Source organism: Sardina pilchardus, chromosome 2, assembly GCF_963854185.1.
Source record: "Sardina pilchardus chromosome 2, fSarPil1.1, whole genome shotgun sequence".
In the NCBI taxonomy this organism is placed as follows: Eukaryota; Metazoa; Chordata; class Actinopteri; order Clupeiformes; family Clupeidae; genus Sardina; species Sardina pilchardus.
Genome location: NC_084995.1, coordinates 23,817,626 through 23,838,783, shown reverse-complemented (window position 1 = coordinate 23,838,783; position 21,158 = coordinate 23,817,626). Strand labels below are relative to the sequence as shown.

At 40.2% G+C, this 21,158-nt stretch overlaps 1 protein-coding gene and 2 long non-coding RNA genes across 3 annotated transcripts; all 3 read right to left on the bottom strand.

The window, feature by feature from the left end:
- Nucleotides 1–751: 751 nt before the first annotated feature.
- Nucleotides 752–8,042, bottom strand: LOC134067286 (uncharacterized). Its single transcript, XM_062522463.1, has 9 exons — nt 8,023–8,042; nt 5,001–5,055; nt 4,800–4,844; nt 4,382–4,573; nt 3,879–4,061; nt 3,306–3,449; nt 2,590–2,727; nt 2,278–2,348; nt 752–2,061 (listed from the first exon to the last, which is right to left on the bottom strand). Exons 2-9 carry the CDS (start codon nt 5,038–5,040, stop codon nt 1,972–1,974), a joined length of 903 nt encoding a protein of 300 aa, XP_062378447.1. The 5' UTR covers nt 5,041–5,055; nt 8,023–8,042; the 3' UTR covers nt 752–1,971.
- Nucleotides 8,043–9,119: 1,077 nt separating this feature from the next.
- On the bottom strand, nt 9,120–12,679 carry LOC134067317 (uncharacterized). The gene is made up of 3 exons (XR_009936496.1): nt 12,543–12,679; nt 12,317–12,387; nt 9,120–9,212 (listed from the first exon to the last, which is right to left on the bottom strand). It is a non-coding gene; the product is annotated as an uncharacterized LOC134067317 (long non-coding RNA).
- A 5,773-nt stretch (nt 12,680–18,452) lies between these two features.
- LOC134067311 (uncharacterized) lies at nt 18,453–20,670 on the bottom strand. Its single transcript, XR_009936495.1, has 4 exons — nt 20,562–20,670; nt 19,168–19,290; nt 18,923–19,004; nt 18,453–18,685 (listed from the first exon to the last, which is right to left on the bottom strand). It is a non-coding gene; the product is annotated as an uncharacterized LOC134067311 (long non-coding RNA).
- Between the last annotated feature and the right edge of the window lie 488 nt (nt 20,671–21,158).

Sequence of the window (21,158 nt, the reverse complement as noted above, 5' to 3'; positions counted from 1 at the left end):
ATGTAGGCTTCCATGACAAAATGCCAGAATGATAACTAATCTCAACAAAAAAACAGTAACTAGCCTATTTTCCGGGATTTTCCCCCCCAACTATGTTTCTCCATGCTATGAACTGCCTGTGTTTGAACTCTTTTTTTCAGTCAACGTAAGGTGCTTTCCCCTCTCTTGCTAGAGCAGTAAACTGAACATGCTCAGCAGCAGCAGCTGTAGTCTGGTGTTTACCTGTGATGCTCTCTGATGCTGTTTGCAGAATGGCCAGCAGGAGAGGAGCAGCGTACGCAGAGCAGATCATCATTCCTTACGGTGAGAGACCTGAGATGCTACTGTATGCAGAGGAAAGCCAATCACTCTTCCAGCAATGCTAACCAGAAAAAGCAAAGTACTTCCTGGATAGGTTAATCATTTATTGACTTCGATTTATTGACACTACTGGGTGTTTTCAGGATTTTTTTCCCCAAGTCCCCTACTGGCTGATATTGTCGTAATGTTTTTTTTTTGTTTTTAAGTTTAATATAAGACATGTGATATGTTTTGGGACCATGATCCTCACACATCGGCCAAGTTAACAGATTGATTTTATAGCAACTCTTATCTTATGGTCAAACACTCCTCATTGTTGCCAAATGACTCCACTGCTCCTCACCCAACACTGTTTTTATTTCCAAATGAATCATAGTCTACATTTATAAGTAACTGTTAACTAAACACAAGGAACTGAAGGTAACAGAAATGAATAGAAAGCCCAGAGAGCTTTGGTTCACAATGTCTAAATATCGACATTTGTGTTTTGTGTGTTTTATTGAAGAGCTGAGATTGTTACTGCAGTACCATCCTCAATGTTCCTCGAGGAAGACATACATGAATCATAGGAATGGATTCTGTGGAGAGAATCAATGTGGGCTGTTATGTAAGTGACCTGTTCTGACATTACAATTTCACTGGGGGATGCAATGAATGACAGGGCAATTTAGACCTGTTTTAAGTGTTGAAATTACAGTCATTTGCACTAGATCAGCATCTTGTGTAACTGTAAATGTTTTGCCTAAACAGAAAAGGGTTATGGTAAATTTCAGTGCATTCTCAAGTCAGTTGTTTTTCTTGGAGTTCCACCGGCGTTCTACATTATCCCGTATTATCCGGCTATTTGCCAAAACAAGTTAATACAGTCATGTAATATATGGTCTGACCAGCAGAAAAGGCTTTATAATCGTCACCAAAAAGGTATAGTGATAGGTTACTGCAAGGTGGTTTAGGGTTTTCATTCAGCTTTTTCACCCTCAACAGTGTTGTAACTTTGTTGTGCTGCACTCTAGTGGTGAAACAGTAGTAATGCCATCTGTGTGTTGTGTTGAGAAGGTGTAAATTCAAATCTCAATTCGTCTTAAATTAAAATAGACAGATAATGAATCAGTAATTTAGTGCTTGAATTATTGTAGCACTTATAGTCAGATGAATGATAGAAAACTGGGAAACATACAGGGTATATGCTGATGTTAATATACAGAATGCATTGTTGGTCTAAAAGGGTTAGGCCTACATGCTGCAGTATCTGTATATTAATAATATTTGAGAGATAAATTGTAGATGCAGTCCTCCCTGCTGATGAAAGAGGGTCATGTGAACTCAACAACATTTACAGTTAAACTATTACTTCTGGGCTCCAGACGCCAAAGTGTTGATTGGCTGATTGTCTGTGGCTTCGTCTTTCACACAAGTAAAAGATGAGGGCTGTGCATTCCCTAGACATGTCATTGTGTTCTTTAGAAAAAGGGCCAACTGTGGATAGACAAGTTGCTGCCAAGTGTCTCCAATGCTCCCCACCAAACATCTTATCATCGTATCTTATTATAAGATTAACTGAAACACAAGGAATTAATAGAAAGTATAAGTGAAAAGGGGAAGGCCAAACAGGAACAGGAGAGTAAAGGCTGTATCTTTCAATCTCCTAAGACTCCATTGAATGTCTATCACTCAAGGATCCTTCATGATTGTTCTGTTTAGAATCTCTACGGCACAGTTACTGCAGAGCTCCCTCAGTCTGTTCGCTACAAGAAAGTCCAGCTGTGGAGAGAAAATGTGTCAAGATGAGAACCCTCAGAGCATTAGCAATTATCAATACAAATATTATCGTCATTTTGCAGCACTTTTTTTGTAATAGGAGATACCAACTTTGACCCATTTTTTTATGTATGTAACTTAGTATTTAATTTAACATTCAGTATTTAAAACAGTCTGCAGTAGTACTGTTTGGATGAATAAGCATGGCATGTTACTTACTTCCCGGAAGGCCGCCTCTCCCCTGTTTGTGGTCAGGTTGCCTCTCACTTTCATGATGACTCTGGAGGGTTCTAAGGGAGGGAGGCATGTCAGTTGAAATGGATGTGTGAGTCAGGTTCTGTGTGTTTTTTTGTTTTTTTTAAACTATAATCATATGAAACCTATGGCCTACATTGCACTAGACCTGTTCTTAGTCAGTCATATAAAATACCTTGTAATAGTGAAACAGTGGTAAAGTGTTCCTAATATGATTAAATATTTCTGACGGATGGCAATTCCCATAATGGATTGAAGTGGTTATTATATTCTTACGAAGTGAACTACAAGTCTGATTGTAGTCAGAACAGCAGTCTCCGATAGAGACGCAGATCTCATCACAATAGCAGCTGGTTCGGAAGCATGAGTTGTTTGTGCCCAGACAGCAGAGTGGTGTTGGGGAGGAGCAGTTCCCTAATGATGGAGAGGAGAGGAAAAGAGGAGAGGAAAAGAAAACCTTTGACTGCAGGAGTATTATGCAAACATTTGTCAGACAGAATTTTAACCAACCATGACTGAACCCTTCAGAAAAAATCCTGTGAAATAGTGATCACAATGCCCATGCACACTAGTCTGGCTATCACCAACTCAATCTTTTAAGATTGAACAATAGTATGGGGAGTCTGCGCATTATCTCTACTGCACAAGAGGCGTGATCAATGGGCATTGTTCAAATGATTCTGTGTGCTTGGATAGCGCTTCAACCAATCAGACCAACGATCCGGTGTGTCTTTTGGATAAGCTAGTTTGAGATTGGACCCAAAGGTTGTGGACAGGAAGCAGGGGAGATAGATGTGCAGGTTTCCAGCCTGAGCTGCCGGGCGAAATCCAAATTCGCCGGCAGGTCAGGCAGGGTTCACCCAGCCTATGCACACCCCAGATTGCTTTATACCTAAATATAACAGCTGTGAAGTCATTTCAAACTTGTAAACGGCAAGGTGAAATATCAATATTCTGTGCCTATAGGGGGAGCTCTAGAGTCACCAAAATACCTGAAAATGGAGGTGGAACTGTGGCTGCTGGTGTAGAGGAGGCTGCTGATGAATTCCGTGTTGTTATGTTTGCTGTGGATGCGGATGGATCGAGCTCTGTAGATTGTGATGTTGGGGAAGTTTTAGGTGGTGCTGTAACGTTTGCTGCAAAGAAAGGTAATCTTTAAAACTCACTTTTGTTGACGATTCTGGCTTTCACCAATGTTTTCTTATCTGGGATTTGTTCTTTGGTAAGAATAGAATCTACACACATTCAAGGAGTACTCTTATGAACATTTGACTGACTTGCTTGTTCAACATACTCATGTCATGTCCATCTGATTTAAATTCAAATGACTTTAAGACATTGACAGAAGGGGACAACACAGCATATAGCAAATTATAAGTGATGAAGAAAATAATCTGCCTTTGATTTAGGTTTCAATGTCTTTAAAAAAAAAAAAAAGTTTTGCAAAACAGCGTCTCTTCCTTCTCCTCCTCTCTGTTTCTATTAGGAGTATAAGAGGCGAAGTCACCATTTATAGACAACAAAAAAAGCAAGAATGTTTTCCACATGGACATGGTTGGACTAACCAGGTAGAATTGTGGCTGCTGGCATAGCGGAGAGTAAGACTGTTGATGACTCCTGTGTTGTCCTGGTTGCTGTGGATGGAGATGGATTGTGCTCTGTAGATTGTGATGTTGATGGGGAAGCTTGAGGTGGTGCTGTGATGGGTGCTGCTGACATTGGTGGCTGTGCTGGTGTTGAGATGGAGCCTAAGAAATAGATTGTTAGTTATAACTGATGTTGGGGTTGTTTGGAGAAAATAATCTGCCTTTGATTTAGGTTTCAATTTCATAAAAAAGGTTTTGCAAAACAGTGTCTCTTCCTCTCTGTGCTACATTGGCTTCAATTCCTGTTGTTGACCAGGGCTCACCTGTTGCAGTGTTTAGGAATAATTGTTGAGTTTACATTTTAAGCATCTATAGGACCCTCTATAATTATTGGCACATAAAAGTTTGTATTTGGAGTACAATAGGTGAAGTCAATATTAATAGACAACAAAAAAGCAAGAGTGTTTTTCACATAGACTTACCAGTTGGAGTTGTGGCTGCTGGTGTAGAGGAGAGTGAGACTGTTGATGAATCCTGTGTTGTCCTTGCTGTGGATGGAGATGGATTGAGCTCTGTAGATTGTGATGTTGAAGGGGAAGTTTGAGGTTGTGCTTTGACGGGTGTTGGGATGGGTGCTGCTGACACTGGTGGCAGGTCTGGTATTAAGATGGAGCCTAAGATAGAGACTGTTAAGTTATAACTGATGTTGGGGTTGTTTGTATTGAGGTTGATGCCAAAGATAATGCACTTGAGAAGATGTAAGAGAAACACAGTGAGCCTAATTCATCAACTTTGCTTACAAAGGAATGGGAAATGCTTTTGATGTTAGCGTTTAAGCAATTGTAAAAACTGTCATTAAGGTGGCCGAGAGAGTTTTCATCTACCAGCCAGAGCACTCACCGTTGCTTGGTTGTGTTGTTTGTGTTTTAACTTCTTTGAAAAGCCCTACAGATAAAAAAAAAATCTATTAATGTATCAAAACAAAAAATACAAAATTGGATTTACTTCATTCTGATGTGTACATCGGTTGCACATAAATTAAATGTATAAATGAATGCAGTATTTAAGTATCTATTTTTAGTTTGAGCTTCTCTGACTCACCTATAAGTGGGAGGAGTCCCAGGAGAAAGACCGCCCTCATCTTGACCCCTGTTTCCTTTGAGAGAAATGTCTCAGTTACAATTAGGGCTGTAGGATCAACGAGTCTCCAGTTTATTTATTTATTACAGTGTACCTCTCAGTCAGTCTTATACGTTGTTATTAGATTACTTCATGCGCCTCTAGCTGCAAAAGTTCTAGCAGCTTGGCTTTGATGACTTCCTTTGGTCTTGATGCCATTTCAGGTTCTATAGGCTAATAGAAACATCAAACCAGATTGTGATTGGTTGATTTGTTAAGATTGACTGTTTGAACGTGATATTCATATATACTGTATACCTCGACTCATCACATACCTGTTTTGTTAACTTCCTGATGTAGGCTAGACATGAGGACTGTTTAAAATTCGCTTCTGCCCAGTTATATGAATGCATTTTATTTTATTTTTGTCACCTAAAGACTGTAATGGTGCTGCCGGTGACCTCAACCCACAGTCTGGCACCATCAGTCACCAAGCATAGCTGCTCCTGTTGATATGATCCTTTTGGCACTATACAGTGAGCATATTTTGTCATTCATTTACTGTTTAGAAGTGCCATGTTCACTGTATGTGGGTTATGAGAGTTGAGGGGCATTCACAATTAAGTTACTCAAACTTGTTTCATTGTCTTCTCTCCTTCCCAGTCTAGAGCAGAGGGCTCTGTGCAACCTCTCAGGTGTTCCCCAAGATGGAGCACGAGAAGAGGCCCTTCAATGACCCCTGGTACAAAGACTACAAATGGTTAGAGTATTTCATCTTGAGTGTTTTGTTACGCCTTTCTCACTATACCCCATCGTCTTCAGATCAGAATCAGGCTTTTCTAAGAAAGATGGTGACTGCAAAGACCACTCTAGGTCAGGCCATTAAAAAAAAAGGTAGTAGTTGGTAGTTGTTGCTCCCATGCTGCTTGTGTGCGTTAGCTTAAATGTACTCAAACTGGCAGTTAAAGTGGTTTCTCATATCAACGAAAGGGAAAGAGTTGAAGTAAAAACGAGTCCAATTTCACAAAGAAATGTGCAAATATGATGTTTTATGCCTATGATTTCTGTTTTGAAATATCAATGTATTCCCTCTAAATGTGTAAATTGTTAAGAATTGTATTGGCTTTTCAGTTATTTGAAAAGGTGAGATTGGTGAAATGTTGATGGTATATACAGTACATCAGTTAAAAGACTTATAATCTTTCAAAAATCTTTCCCAAATCGTGTCAAAGTTGTTTGGTGTAAGGAGGCCATTACTGAACAAGGGATTTTCTGTGCATGCTTGTTGACCGGTTCATGGCCCCTCAGTTTTAAAGTGTGGCCCCTGTCTCAGAAAACGCCTAGAACCACCACTGACACACACACATTCTATACAAAAGCAAACTCACACATGCACACAGTCATACAGTATGAGCTATAAGAGTAGGAGATAATATGCATATAAATTGCACAAATAGGAGATACAGACAAGTTGACAAGCGTCAACTATTTTTGTGAAGAGAATGTGCAGAACTGAGTGGCCGTCATATTTTGTACCGCCATGCAATACATATAGTTTAGCTGACTTTTATCCAAAACTTTCAGTTAATCACATATAATCAAGGCCAACATAATATGTGTGTTTTGTACAATATCTGTGTCTGAGGTCCCTAATTCAAATCCAGTGCAGAACTGAACAAGGGAATTGTAAGGTTATGTATCTTGAAGTTCCAGTAGGTGAAAAAAATGTCTAAATATCAAGTATGCAGGAAATTTAAGGAAGTGCACAAGTATGAGGAAATATAAACATATGTCTGGAACATAACCGCAACCGTAAATATATTGTTATTTAGACAAGGTGAACTTCTGGAATGTAGAAAGGGATGCTACAAGGACGGGAATTCAAACACACCCAACGATTTACCATCATTGATGTCACTGTGGTTCACTGAAATACCGTAAACCAGGCAGGGACAAACTTTTTTGCTCACAGGCCACATTGGGTTTTGGAAATTGCCCGGCGGCCTGCACCCCGCCTAATAATTAAAGTTTCACTTGACATTTCAGTTGGATTGCCTGAAGCTATTTGAATAATTAATTTGGATACAGAGCTTAGACCATCATACGTTTTTGAAAAAAAAGAAAAGATTTTGTTTATTGCTAAGCCTGTCCATTGAACGCAGATTATCTGATAGCAGCCACATGCAAACATCTTTAGCCTTTTTATTTACCTCATTCATGCTGTGGCCATGTGTAAACCAAGAGGAGGCTAGGGTACACTGACTATCATTAACACGTTGTCAGAAATGACTGGCAGATGCACAGAACACAACAATGAAATAGTTTCTCACTCAGCAGCAGCCTTGAAATATCCAGTAAATGTAGGAATCTTTTATAGGCTAGAAGATGTTGTTCATGTTGGTCTCCTTGATTTTCTTTTTTTTGCGCTCAGCATTCATATTTTCTTTCAGACATTTTGCAGTTTTAGTCTACCTCCTGATGAATCATTTGAGACCTCATGAACTTTGACATTTCTACTCAATCAGCCGCTTAGTAGTTCAATCATTTATTGTGGACCAATGAGATTGAAGTTGCTTTCCCCTGATGTACATCTAAACAAATAAATGTATATTTTAATGACCAATCTGGGGGCCCTGGCACATGTGGGAGCCACTATAGGCTGCAGTCATATCTAGCCTGTGTATTGATCCGTGACTGTTGCTAGCACTATTACAATGGTGTTACTCAGCGTGGTTGTATGACAAATGCGTCCCATACAAGAGCAATTTATATGGGTGCACACTTCAGTTACTCTTTTAAGAAGTTTTCATCATGCAAGCATCATACAGATTTACATGCATTTTTTAAATTATATTTCATTTGGATTTTTGAATGTCAGAAAAAACTTTACTTTTATTTCACAGTAAATTCACAAGAAATGAAAGTGAATCTCTCTCAAAAGTGTAGTGAGAGAGGATATCTTTTTAAGAAGACTATAGAAATGTCTGTAAATGAGACATCTTACCTGTTCTTTGTCCTTGTCCTTATGTGTGTGAGTGTGTTGGGAGTGTGGGCGTGGTGGAGGAGTGATAATATCACAGACGCGACTGACATATGACCTACCCGGGTTTGATTCCTGCTGTTGCGAGTGTGTCACTGTGAATAAAAGTGTCTGCTAAATATGAGTGAACTTGAACATCCAGATGTTTGTGAGTTTAAAAATGTGTTTTTATTGAAGAGCTGAGATGGCTACTGCAACACCATAAGTCATAATCACTGAATGAATCAACTTGGGCTGTTTTAAAACTTGACGGACTTGTTCCACCATTCAATTTCATGCATTTGAGTGCAAAGAATGCATCGATGCACTGACAGACAATATGGACAGAGCAATTTCAACCTGCTTAGACCTGTTTTAAGAGATTGAGATTGAAGTAATTTGCAATGAACTGTATTTCGCGTCATTTGCTTTGTCTGAACAGCAAATAGTTATGTGCAATTGGAGTGTGTTCTAAAGCAACTTGTTTTTCTTGAAATAAATGAAACTATAAATTATGCCGTATAATACATTATACCTGTACAATTCGCTTTCATTCAGATCGCACAGTGAAGATGGACAGGAGGGAGAGAGGAAGAGATTGGGATTGAGATCAGCATGGCTCAGAATTTGACTGAGAAGGCCATGTATGGCCTGAATGCAGTTGTTCTACCCCCTAAACCTATATTACACCACAATACTACTCATTTCTGATATAGACTATTCTTATTTAAGAATAGAGTTGTTAATGTAACATTATATATCTCACAATTACTGACACAATTTGAGTTATCTTCATACTCATATTGAAGACAACTCAACTCGCATAGGCTCACTTGAAGTTGTGTCTTGTGACTATGCTGAAGGTTTGTTGATATTTGATCAAATCAATGAAATCAAATTGTACCCCTACCATTTTGTTCCTGAATTGATGCTTTGATTGGCTGGAGTTGTGTAGTATGAGTGTGTCAAGCGGCTATGTTTTGTTCCCATTACAGAGCTGCACACACTGATCAAACAGCAAGTAAACTGTACAAAGCAAGTTGTTAACTCTGACTAACGGACTAGAATTGCAAATGGCTACTTTTAGGATCATTTGTGGAAACATTGTGCCTCAGAATCCGTACTGTGCAGTCATTGCAATGCTCCTTCAGTGTGTTGTCTAGAAAAAGCTGCAGCTGTTGAGAGATGGAAAAAAAATGTCATGAGCCAATCATAACACACACTCACAGTACATTCTTCATAAATACGGCATAATCAATTTGGTGTGGCCTTGTTCTCTGCTTTGATTAACATGAATGTGTTTACTAGATAACTTCTGGGCGCACCTACTGAACCCTTTTCAACCAATACCTTTTTAAGTCACAGCATGGGACTCCGAGTGGCCCCACAGCCCCCCGGGCTCTCCTATGATTGACAGCGCACCGCAACCATCTTCAGCTCCTTTATGCTGTATGCACCTTTTGCTACAGACCAGGTTTTTCTTGGTCAGTGGTGTAACCATATTTTTGAGGGAGCGATTTGTGGATCATGCGCCAGACCACACCTTAAGTCATTAATTGCCACACCCCTGGGTGCAAGGTAGTATTAAAAGTGGAGTGCATGGAGAAAAAATCCTCTCTTTATTGCCTCAGCTGCGACCGCATCAGCACAGTCCCCTGCTTTGATGTAGGACATCATGCCCCAACTCAATCCTCCCATGCAGCTGGGCAGAGGATGGCCCATGCCCAGACAAAAATCTCCTTCTCGCTCACTCGGTCAGCACTGAGGGCGAGGCAGACACTGACAAGCTCTGCTCTCAAACCAACACACACACACACTGAACCCCCCTTCGCGGATTTCCTCGAACAGCCCCCCCCCCCCCCCAATAAAGTCAAAGTTGATGTTCTACCCCGTCACACGATTATCGGTTCCCACAGTATTGTCACATAAGCACCACAAAGTCAGCGACTTTTAAACACTCAATCAATGAAGCTACAAATGGCTACATTTCCGTTACAAATGAGACACATGCTTCCCTCCCAGTCCAATTTGCCCGTGAGCCAAATGATACCGATAAATGGCCAACTCATGTCCAATGTCACAACGCCCTCTGCTCCACATTTAGCCACTTAATTCACAATATAGTTTTTTATGGTTTGCCTAAAATGGCAAAGCGCCTGCTTTACAGGCCACTGTTCCCACCTAGTTTGACCTATAATCAAAAGCTTGACCTCTCTGGAAAGCTGAGACAGTTCATTAGAGACCATCAGAATAACTGTGTGATGTACTGACACCCCCTGACTGACACGTCTTGAATTTCCCCTTGGGGATCAATAAAGTATTTATCTATCTATCTATCTATCTATCTATCTATCTCACACAGGGCCACAGAGGCTAGAATATAGTTTTTTTCTTCCAGGCGGATTGCAAGCATCTCTACACTGACCATATATCAGCCCTCTAAGTCAGCGGTCCCCAACCACCGGGCCGTGGCCCGGTACCGGGCCTCGGGACTTTCCAAACCGGGCCGTGCGACATGACGAGAGAAAAAAAAAACATGCAAACTCAATGTGCTTCGCATAAATGGCACGCATTTACATGCCATAGACCCCTGCAGTTTTTAGATAGCAGGCATGCATGTATGCATTTGATTTGGCAACGTCTTTTTTCGCATGCCCGCCTTAAACACATTTGTTACTTAGGCTACTGTAGTTGCATTGATCAGCCGTCTCAGTTCACTTCATTTCTCTTGTTCACTTGCGTACGGTAGTGTCAAGCAAAGTTAGCGATCAGCGAGACATACAGTTCACACTCTTGTCATGTCTCAAAAGAAAAGCATAAATTTGTTGTCAGTTTCGATCTCGATGCAAAAAACAACCCGAACAACCTGTAAAAGCCTACTCGTTCTGATGCCTGGGTTAGGGACCGTCATCAAATGACGCATTTGAGCGTGCTTCGGCGATTAGGCAAACTCCTCAGTGAGGGGGTAGCCTTTTCTGGACTGGAATATTTATAGAAAATATTCACTGAAAGTCAATAAAGTAGCGTTTGTTGATCCTAGTTGCTGTATTTTGCAATATACAGTTGTTATGAGATACAGTGTTTCACTACAGGAGAGATTTTGGTCATAGGTCACATAATGTAGGTTCAAGAATGAATTCTTCTAGAATAATATTCATTAAAAATCAACAAAAAGGTAACCCCCCCCCCCCCGGTCCATGAAAAAAAATTGAGAAGCAAACCGGTGCGAAAAAGGTTGGAGACCCCTGCTCTAAGTCATATATTCTAACCTAGAAACAAAACTGAGCCTCAGCACCAGGTCTTGTTAGGTTGGGTGCAAAAGTAGATCAATATAAAATGAAATATGAGTGCTGTAGACCATTATTTGCCAAGGTATGCCCATGCATTTTTTAAAATCCCCTATGTAAACTCCCCACAGGACTTTTGGCAATCCAAAATGCATACCGATTACCGACAATCAAATGCTTTACTGCACATGAACCCCTTTGTGTAGAAGCATCATCTGGGTCATCATCATGAAGGCAACACTCTGAAGTTTCTTGTAGACTTTTTGGATTGTATGTCAGGTGTTCTGATATAAAGTAACTACACAAAATATGGACTAATTACACAAAAGTCTCAACTAATATTGAATAAAACAACATGAAGATTCAAATTCTATGGATTCTTGTGAATATTTCAGTACCCAATATGTGGCATCTACTTGTTGTAGTGCAGCTACACTGCAGCCAGATGTCAGGGTGGCACCAAAAGCCAATCAAAGCTTACATGTACGTGGCACAATTCCGCTCAGGGGCGCATGTGCTCTGCTAAAGTAAAGAGATTTACCCTCATTAAAACAGAGGTGATGGTGACAAGGTTTACAAATGTGAAAACCGGCTGGCAATGCTCGTAAACATATTTTGACAAAAAAGCTGTTGGGCCCACAACGTTGAATTTAACAACCGAATAGTTCGAAATGCCGTGTTTTTGCCTCTTGGTGCGGAGAGCACAAGACCCACTGACATGTTCAAGCATGGAGAGCATCAAGACCCACTGACATTTTCAATAGAGACAATATTGTCTGAAAAGGGTTCAGTGGGTATGTAGGCCCAGAGGCGATATCTCACTAGGTGACGTCTTGTATTCTCCTTCAGAGAACCGAGGTTACGATAGTAACTGGACGCTTCTTGCTGTTCTGATGTGAAATAGTAATATTGTCTGCACTTTTAGTATAAGTGGTAGGTATTTCTGAGTGTTGTGTCGATATCCTGCTGCTGAGGCATTTGATTTAACTCACTTTCTGCAAGGCTTCCTCGTTCTTGTTGGCATGCAGGACACCGCGTACTTTCATGATCAGCCTTGTGGCATCTGTTAGATGTGTGTGTGTGTGTGTGTGTGTGTGGGGGGGGGGGTGTTGGAGATAATGGAAATGAGTGAGTGTGTGAATTTTCATTGTCTTGTAAAGTAAACGTTAAAAAAACAGGTACATTTCTCAGAAACCCCAATGTTTTTCTTCCAGTTACCTGTCTGCTTCTGCGTAGTAGTCGCGGGTTTCCTAGTCGTTTCACTGTTTGAGCTGAATGTTGGTGACTGACTGCTGGTTAGTGGGGAAGTTGTTGAGGTGCTGTCTTCAGCTGTTAATGCAGTGGTTGGCTCTTCAGGGGTTGATGTTATATCTATTTGAAGAATTATTGTGAAATAAACATTTAAAAAACACAGCAGATTTCAGAGACATACTGTATCACTAAGATTGCACAGGGGACTTTGCTAATTCCAGTTACCTTTAATGCATAATTTAATTGCAGTAATTGTATACCACCAATGATGGACATAACTCATAATAGTCCTCAGTGGTACAGCAGTCAACAACAGCAATAGAGATCGCTAAGACATGTGACCAACTTCATCAAAACACAAAGAATTATGGGTATGTTTGGCTCACCTGATGCCAGCCCATGTAAACTAGTGTTCTGGGTCTATGATCTGGCATGATAATAATGAAAACTGAGCGTGAAAAATTGTGTGAAAAACAGAACATAATCTTGCGCTTCCTTACTGATGCTATCCATGCCATTCCTCGCCTTTTTGTCACCTCTGAAACATGGTGTGTACTATTATTTTTCCACGTTGGAAAACGATAAAAGATAAGCTTCATGTTACTCTATTGAATTTTATAACACAGCAGGTAAACGGCATTTCGACAACTGCACTTCGTTGTTCCCGCTAGGGCTGAACGATTATGGAAAATAATCTAATTGCGATTTTTCTTGCCAATATTGCAATTGCGATGCGATATGCCATTATTTTTAAGGTGTTTGTCTTGCGAACAAGCAGTAAATCATATAGTATGGGCAATAAGCTATTTAAAATAAACTGTTATTTCCTGGAAGTCATACCTCTGTTATGATGACAGGTGATGCATGAATTGATGAATGACATTCTTTTTAACTAGCTACTTCAATCACAATAGTAGGGTCATTCCACGCCAAATCAACCAGAGCCCACGCACTTGCGTCTCAAAAAAATCTGAAAAAAATACCATGACTGCCTATGTTACCCAGGAGACACTCTGTAAAATGTTTTTGTGCTAAGATCAATACTTTTCAAGTAACAGCCAGTTTTACAGGGGGAGGGGGGTGTCAAATTTGTTCTGCCTCTTTTTTTTGTCAAAGTTCACAAGCCCATTGCTCAAGAACTAGAATCTGTAGGAGGCTCAAATTTTGCAGGCTGGTGCATAAATAGGAATAGTATGCAGTAAAATCACATTTTTACTCAACATAGACTCTTGTTTTTTTTTCTTATTGAGATAAGTAGAAACACTCTCCGAAAAAGCAATAAAGAGAAAAGAAAATCCATCAGGGACTGAACAGCAGACCTCACAAGTTTGAAAAATAAATTTGGATCTCATATTCAGAGCACCCTAACACCTTGTTACTTGAAAAGTGTTGATCTTAGCACAAAAACATTTTACAGAGTGTCTCCTGGGTAACATAGGCACACATGGTTTTTTTTTTCAGATTTTTTTGAGACGCAAGTGCGTGGGCTCTGGTTGATTTGGCGTGGAATGACCCAGTAGGCCTATATTTCGAACTTTCAACCTTGTAGGCCTATACATCAGAACATAAAGTAGGCCTACTGGAAGTAGCCTACAAGGAAGCCTGGTGTAAAGAAGTCACACAAACAAAAGTGCAGATTGCAAAAATATGAAAATATTAATAAATCTGTGGCTTATACACCGTTTTTTCAGATAATTCACTTTAATGAACGTGATATGTTCGGCATACAGAAGTTCCTGATATTCATGGCTGCACAGCACACTGCACTGACTATTCCAACTCCGTGTCTTTAATTCAGCTGTCTGGTTGAAGGCTCAAAATATTGTAAACAAAGTAGCATAGTTAGCTATCGTATCATAGTCAACTGGTTGGACGGGTCAGTTTCCCCACGTCTGTTTCAAGGTAGATAAATACTGTTTTCTCCTTGGGATAAGCCCTTTTGAGTCTTGAAGTTGGAAAACATATGTATTGTATTAGGGTTGTGCCGATAGACGATATCATCGTCCATCGTGATGGTTGACAGACATCACGATGGAAAGCAACCATCGTGATGCCACGCCCCCACTTATTTCTGCAGACTAAGCTAAAATATAAAAAAAAATAAAAACTTTTCCTTGGAAATGAAATTGAGCCTAGAACTGATGCACATGTAGGGTGCTTAAGAGGCTGTCAGCCAAACAGTGCAAAATTAAAAAAACATATTAGTCTGAGACCGTCTTGTTCAAATAAGTCCTCCTTGCAACGTGAATGTGTTATTGTCTTTTTTAGGCTACATGTCTCGCAGTGTAGCCTACATTGAACGCAAAACATGTAGCCTAATAATGTTTAAGAATGAAATAGTGCAAATGAATTATTATTGTTCCGACTAGGACATTCTAGCTCTAATTTCTTGCGAGGCTACAACGTCATTCTCCACCGTGTTAAAATAAACCATTTATTTCGTTATCGTTATCAGAAGCTATAGCCTACGTCTTTCACTGTAATGCTTGTATTTCACGCATTTGCCTTTAGCAAAAGCCCCAGCAGCGGAGTGGCAATCGGGATTCGTTAGGCTATTTGTAAAAGTTGTTTAGCCTACTTCAACTGTTATTTAATTCGACTTGACTGCGCGATCGCAGCCTACTTTCACTTTCTGCTGCCCTCATAGTCGGCAAGCCGGTAGCCTAATAACGTGGGATGCGTAACATATGAGTTAGGTACAGACTGGGCTATTCAAGATTTTAGATGAGTGACCGCAAGGTTTTTTGCGAGGCCCAGCGAATGCTGGCAAGTGTAATATACCGCTGGTTGGTGTAAGCAGGTGTTTTTGGCTGTCTGTCGGTCTCTTACTAGGATTTTCTTGGAGCAGATCTTCCACAGAGTAGCCCAGTCAGCATGTCTCTTAGCTGTCCACTTTCACCAGGCCATATAGCCTATATAATATTTAATATAGGCCATATATAGCCTATAATATAATATATTTATTTACCCCCCCCCCCGACGACGATATCATCGTCCATCGCGATGTTTTACTGTACACATCGTCATATGCCAATTAAGGGGACATCGCCCAACCCTATATTGTATGATCAGTCAATTTGAATGCAAGAGTTTTAAATGTCTGCAGCATGCTAATAATGATGCTAACCGGATTTTAAATATAATTTAGCTAACCGTCTTCTATGCGTCATTGCTTTCACGATTGTAAATGTTTTATTTGGATTGAATGTGCATGTCGAGGCGGTGTCGAGAGAGAGAGAGAGAGAGAGAGAGAGAGAGAGAGAGAGAGAGAGAGAGAGAGAGAGAGAGAGAGAGAGAGAGAGAGAGAGAGTGTGAGAGAAAGCCGGCCAAGGAGAGGGGTTTGAATCTATACCGTTTGGTGAATTTGCACGCATAGTCTACAATGAAAGACGAAGACATGAATGCTTTCACCCAAGCAGCAGGTGCACCAGTGCAACCTAGATCAGTGTTTTTCAACCACTGTGCCGTGGCACACTAGTGTGCCGTGACACATTGTTAGGTGTGCCGTGGGAAATTATCCAATTTCACCTAAGTGGTCTAAAAAAGAGTGAATAGAAATAATTTTCTTTGTGTTCATTTGATTCCTATTCAAGACACTTTGACAAGAATGACTTGATATCATTAATGCGGGCTACAGATTTTTATTTAATTCCATTTTCCATAAAATTTCATTTTATTTAACATTTTCGGCTGGTGGTGTGCCTCAGGATTTTTTCAATGAAAAAAGTGTGCCTTGGCTCAAAAAAGGTTGAAAAACACTGACCTAGATATTTTTCAGTCGCACTCTTAAAAATGTTGGTCCAATGGTTCTATCGAGCAGCTTGCCGAGTTCACTCTCTGATAGACTGTTTCAAATATTTGCTACTTTACGCTCTCATGACACGTGACCAGAGGGTAATCGCAGCCTTTGCGGTTAGAAAATTGCACTTCATCATATCGCGATATTATCGCAAATGCAATATATCGTTCAGCCCTAGTTCCCGCACGTCAGTAAAACAACTTAAGTTTTGGGCCACCGATTCCCAAAATGCGTTGCGTTGTACGTCACATCCTCAATCTCTATAGCCTGGGCCAGAGCCATAGAGAGAGAGAGTTGCGACATGTTTGGATGTCGCCGCCACGCGATCAAAAGTTCCAAAAAACCTGCGCTGGATTGCAGGAGGGGATGTACTTCTAGATGATGGAAGGTGTAATCAATTAACTCGTTAACTACTGACCAAGAGATTGGCTGTAAATAGTTCCAAAAGTCCCATAACATGGATATAGCCTGGAAAAAGCGCTGCCATTTTTTCCTATGGAGGTCTATGGGAGTGTCGCCACTCTGTTTTATCTACCGCTCTGGCCTGGGCCTATGCGTGGCTCCTTTAAGTGAATGTGACGTCATTGAGGTGCGAGTGAGTGAGTGGCAAGGGACAGTGCATTAATCGTAAACACTAAACGCAGATATATGGCTACCCAGATAGCAAAATGGCATTGAATCAACGTTGAAAGGATTCGTTGAATCTGCATTGAACTCCGAAGTTGTTTCGACATTGAAAGCGCTCGATGAGATTGCCGTTGAAACCACATCACCATTTCAATCATCTAAAACGTGGATTCAACGTTGATTCAACCAGATGTGATTGCCGTTGAAATTACATTGAAATTTCAATGATAATCAAACGTTGATTCAACACTGATTCAGTGCTCATTCAATGGTACTAATATTGAAATTTGGTTGATTCAACATTGAAAACGTGTCATAAACATGCTTTACCGGCAGCTGGTTCCAGAACCTCACTGCGAAAGTTAAAGTGTCACGTTGTCCCAGTAACGCGATTTCCTGTTATAAACAAACGACCTGCAAGTGGCATTTTCTATTTCCTCACCGTGTTGTTTATTTCAAAATGAAAAATGAATTTTAAGCGGTAAAAGTCACTACCATGTCGCGGCGTGTATGTATGCTTCTGGTGTAGGCTAATGTTCACGCTAGCATGGGGGGGAAAGTGTATAATGTAACGGCAAGCTGGGCTAATCTATGATTACATTAAGTTAGCTAATGCTAGCGTGAACGTCTCCTTTTAGTACACCAGAAGCATACATAAGCGCCTCGACATGGTAGTGATTTTTACCGTTTCAAATTCATTTATTTTAATTTTGAAATAAACAACACGGTGAGGCGATAGAAAATGCCACATGCAGGTCGTTTGTTAACAGAAAATCGCGTTACCGGGACAACGTGACACTCACTCATGCACTCTATGAATACGGATAAATACAATCTGGTTGTATCGGCTGGCATAACATGTCCGTAATAAATACAGTGCAACAAACTGCACTTTGAACAGTAAAAATGAATTTAAAAAAGCACAGTTCACCAAACATACCATTGCCATAATAACCATGAATTCAAGTTGGCTTAACATTTGTCTCAAGTCTTACTAAGCAAAATGAATAACAAAGGTGTTTAATATGAAAACAATCATTTTATTCCTTGTTAATGACCTTCACATACAAAAAACAAAGATGGCCTGTTCAATTAATGCAAACAACTCTACTACAAGTTGTGAAGGGTTTTGTCAAAAATGAGTGTTTACTCTGAAGTCAACCATCACATATTTTGCACACATTTTGCCATGACTAACTCAAAGTTATTATTAGGTACAAGAACAGCAGTGTGTTGACATCAATGTTTGGAATTATCTAAATGTACAACTGAAACTGACTGACTGAAGTCATTTGTGAAGGTCAACAATATCGACCTGTGATGCATATAGAGCAGCTTTGTCAGTTCAGATTTCTCTCTTTGTTGGGCCTATATATACAAATTGTAGGTTGTAATGAGAAAATATGATAAAATAATCATATTTCAACATGGGAGACAAAATGTCCATCAGATACTGGAAATCAAAATCGTATAATGTACTCACTGGGTAGGATGCAAGGTATCTATGACGAGAGCATAGTAGCTGCAAAATAAAATTACCAGGATACCCTGCTTCCTCCACAAATGTCAAAAAATGTGAACAGTCCGTTTCATGAGCTGAACAGAGTTTCTTTCCATAGCTTGCGAAGAAAAAAGTAGGCCGTGCAGTATGGTGAACATCATGAATCCAACACAAGGAGGCATTCTGATTATTAAAAGGAGAGAGCACAGAAAACACACGTGTCAAGTAATGAGATTTAGAGAGTTTCTAAGTCAAATAATTACTTCCATGGACAAACGGATGGGAGGAGTAAGAGCAGTAACAAAGTAAAATAAAAAGGAAAAGTACTCGGGCAGAGATGTCTTTCAAAAAAAAAAAAAAGGAATGAGCTAGAAAGAATAAAGTTTGATGAAGTTGTGCAACAAATGAAGGGATACTTACCACAGTTTGCAGAATACCGGAGAAGGTTGAGAACGGAGTGTAGTGGACATCAGGAAGTCAGGCTTATAGGACATCTGAACATCTGCATAAGGAAAAAGAAGAGGGAACACTTTTGGCATACATGTGGAGTTTCAAATAGAGAGAGGGAGAAAGATATCACTGTGGCAGACCTAGGATGATGAAGTGAGGTGATATGTAGAAGTTATATAACAAAAAGATAGAAACAAGAATTTGGGGATACTTACCACAGTTTGCAAAAGACTGGAGAAGATTGAGAACAGAGTGTAGTGGACATCAGGAAGTCAGGCTTATGGGAATGCAAGAGAAAAAACAATCCTGCCTGGTGCCTTTGTTGAGAGCCAGGACATCTGCATAAGGAGAAAGAAGAGGGGACACTTTAGGCATATATTTGGAGTTTCAAATGGAGAGATGGAGAGATGGAGAGGAGGGGGGGGGGGGATAGCTGTGGCATACCTAGGATGATGAAGTGAGCTAAAGCTATGCAACAAAAAGATAGAAACAATAATTTGGGGATACAGTGGTGACAGAAGACCACTGTTAATGAGACCTGTCATGAGACATGACATTATATGGATATTTAAGACGACCACAATCTACCAAAATGAGAATTGTTAGGTTTGAGCAGCAAAACCCATACGGAAAAGACATAGAAAAACTTATATGCCAGCAATGTGTTTTATATACAAAACGTTTATGATTTACTCTTAATCTATCAGGTTTTTATATGCCAGTGAAACCATTATCAGATCCTTGCTAAATCTGTGTAACCTGAAACATATAAAACATTGTAAGCTGTAAGGACTGTATGACGTTGTATGAGGAAAACGAGAAAGGGGCCACTTTCAAGAGTAAATCATACAAGTTTTGTATATAAAACACATTGCTGGCATATAAGTTTTTTCTATATTTTCCATATGGGAAGAGCTGACTGACGAGCCCACCACGACCCACTAGGATTGCATTGCTAGCAGTGAAAAATGATTGCCTAAGTTTTAGAAGTTTGGGCAGCAAAAGCGCTGGCTGACGAGTAAATGGTTTGAAATTGTTTGAAAGGCAATATTTGATGATAGTTTTCTGATTAGTCAGTGAAACAGTGGGTCACACCTACGACCAGAGTCGCCAACGCATATGCAGATCATTCTTTTACGTGTGTCGGTAATATTCATAGCTCTCTCGCTACCGAGCTCAGCGGATCAACGGTCCCAGGTGTCGAGAGCTTCCTTCGGTAGCAGCTAGCAGCTAAAGCTGGGTCACGGCAAGGGCTGGAGCTCTGCAAGCTAATAAGCTAACGGTTAGCAGTTAGTTCTGGTGCTCCAATCTTCAAAATGGATGTAGCTGCTACCTGCTAATGGTAACCAACCAACCAACACTAGACTAACCATCCACGTATCGATAACAATTTAACCGTGAATCCAAATTCAAGTCTAAAAACGAATATTAACATAATAGCTAATCTAGCTGCTAACTCACTAGCATAATGATGTTAGCACTAACGAACAACAAATTCAGTTCTTTCACCAACACGGTCGAACTACATCTTGCAATAACCCATTTAACAACTTTTTCTAGTTTAGTTTCTCAATAGTGACCGATAAAAAATGAGAAATGTCGAACTTACCTTTACAAATGTTGTGCTGATACCTCTATTTCTTCTTCTCTAACGTGTGCAGTGCAGCGAGAGGATCCAGCTCCTCCGGGAGAAAATTCAAATAAAATCTGCTGCTTGCTGATTGGATGGTTGATTAAAGCGCGTACCAAAGCTCTATTCTAGAATCTTCGGCCCATAGAGCTCCCCAGTCCCGCCCACAGCCTAGTCCGGAAGTAAAAATCCAATACAATTTCTCCATTGACAATTGGAGAATAAGCCATAACATCGTAACCGTCCATGGTAGACTTAAAACCAGCTACGATGTGACTAAGCGATTATACCTGCTCATATAGATGTCAAAAGTTAATGGGGGCATCAACCTTGTTTTGAGAAAACAATGCTTTATTCACGATTTAACGAGAGAGTACTACACTACCCGACACCCTAACGTGTAAAACTGGTGAAAGCAGAGCCTTTGATTGGTAGAGATCGCCGTTGCCATGGCAATGCCAAACAAACTGTACTCAGCTTTTCCCGCGCCTATCGTCCAGCTTCGTCTCGCTGGAACTTCAAAACTTAAAATGGCTGCTGGGCTGATCAGGACCGATGTGTGGTCTTCCGAAAAAT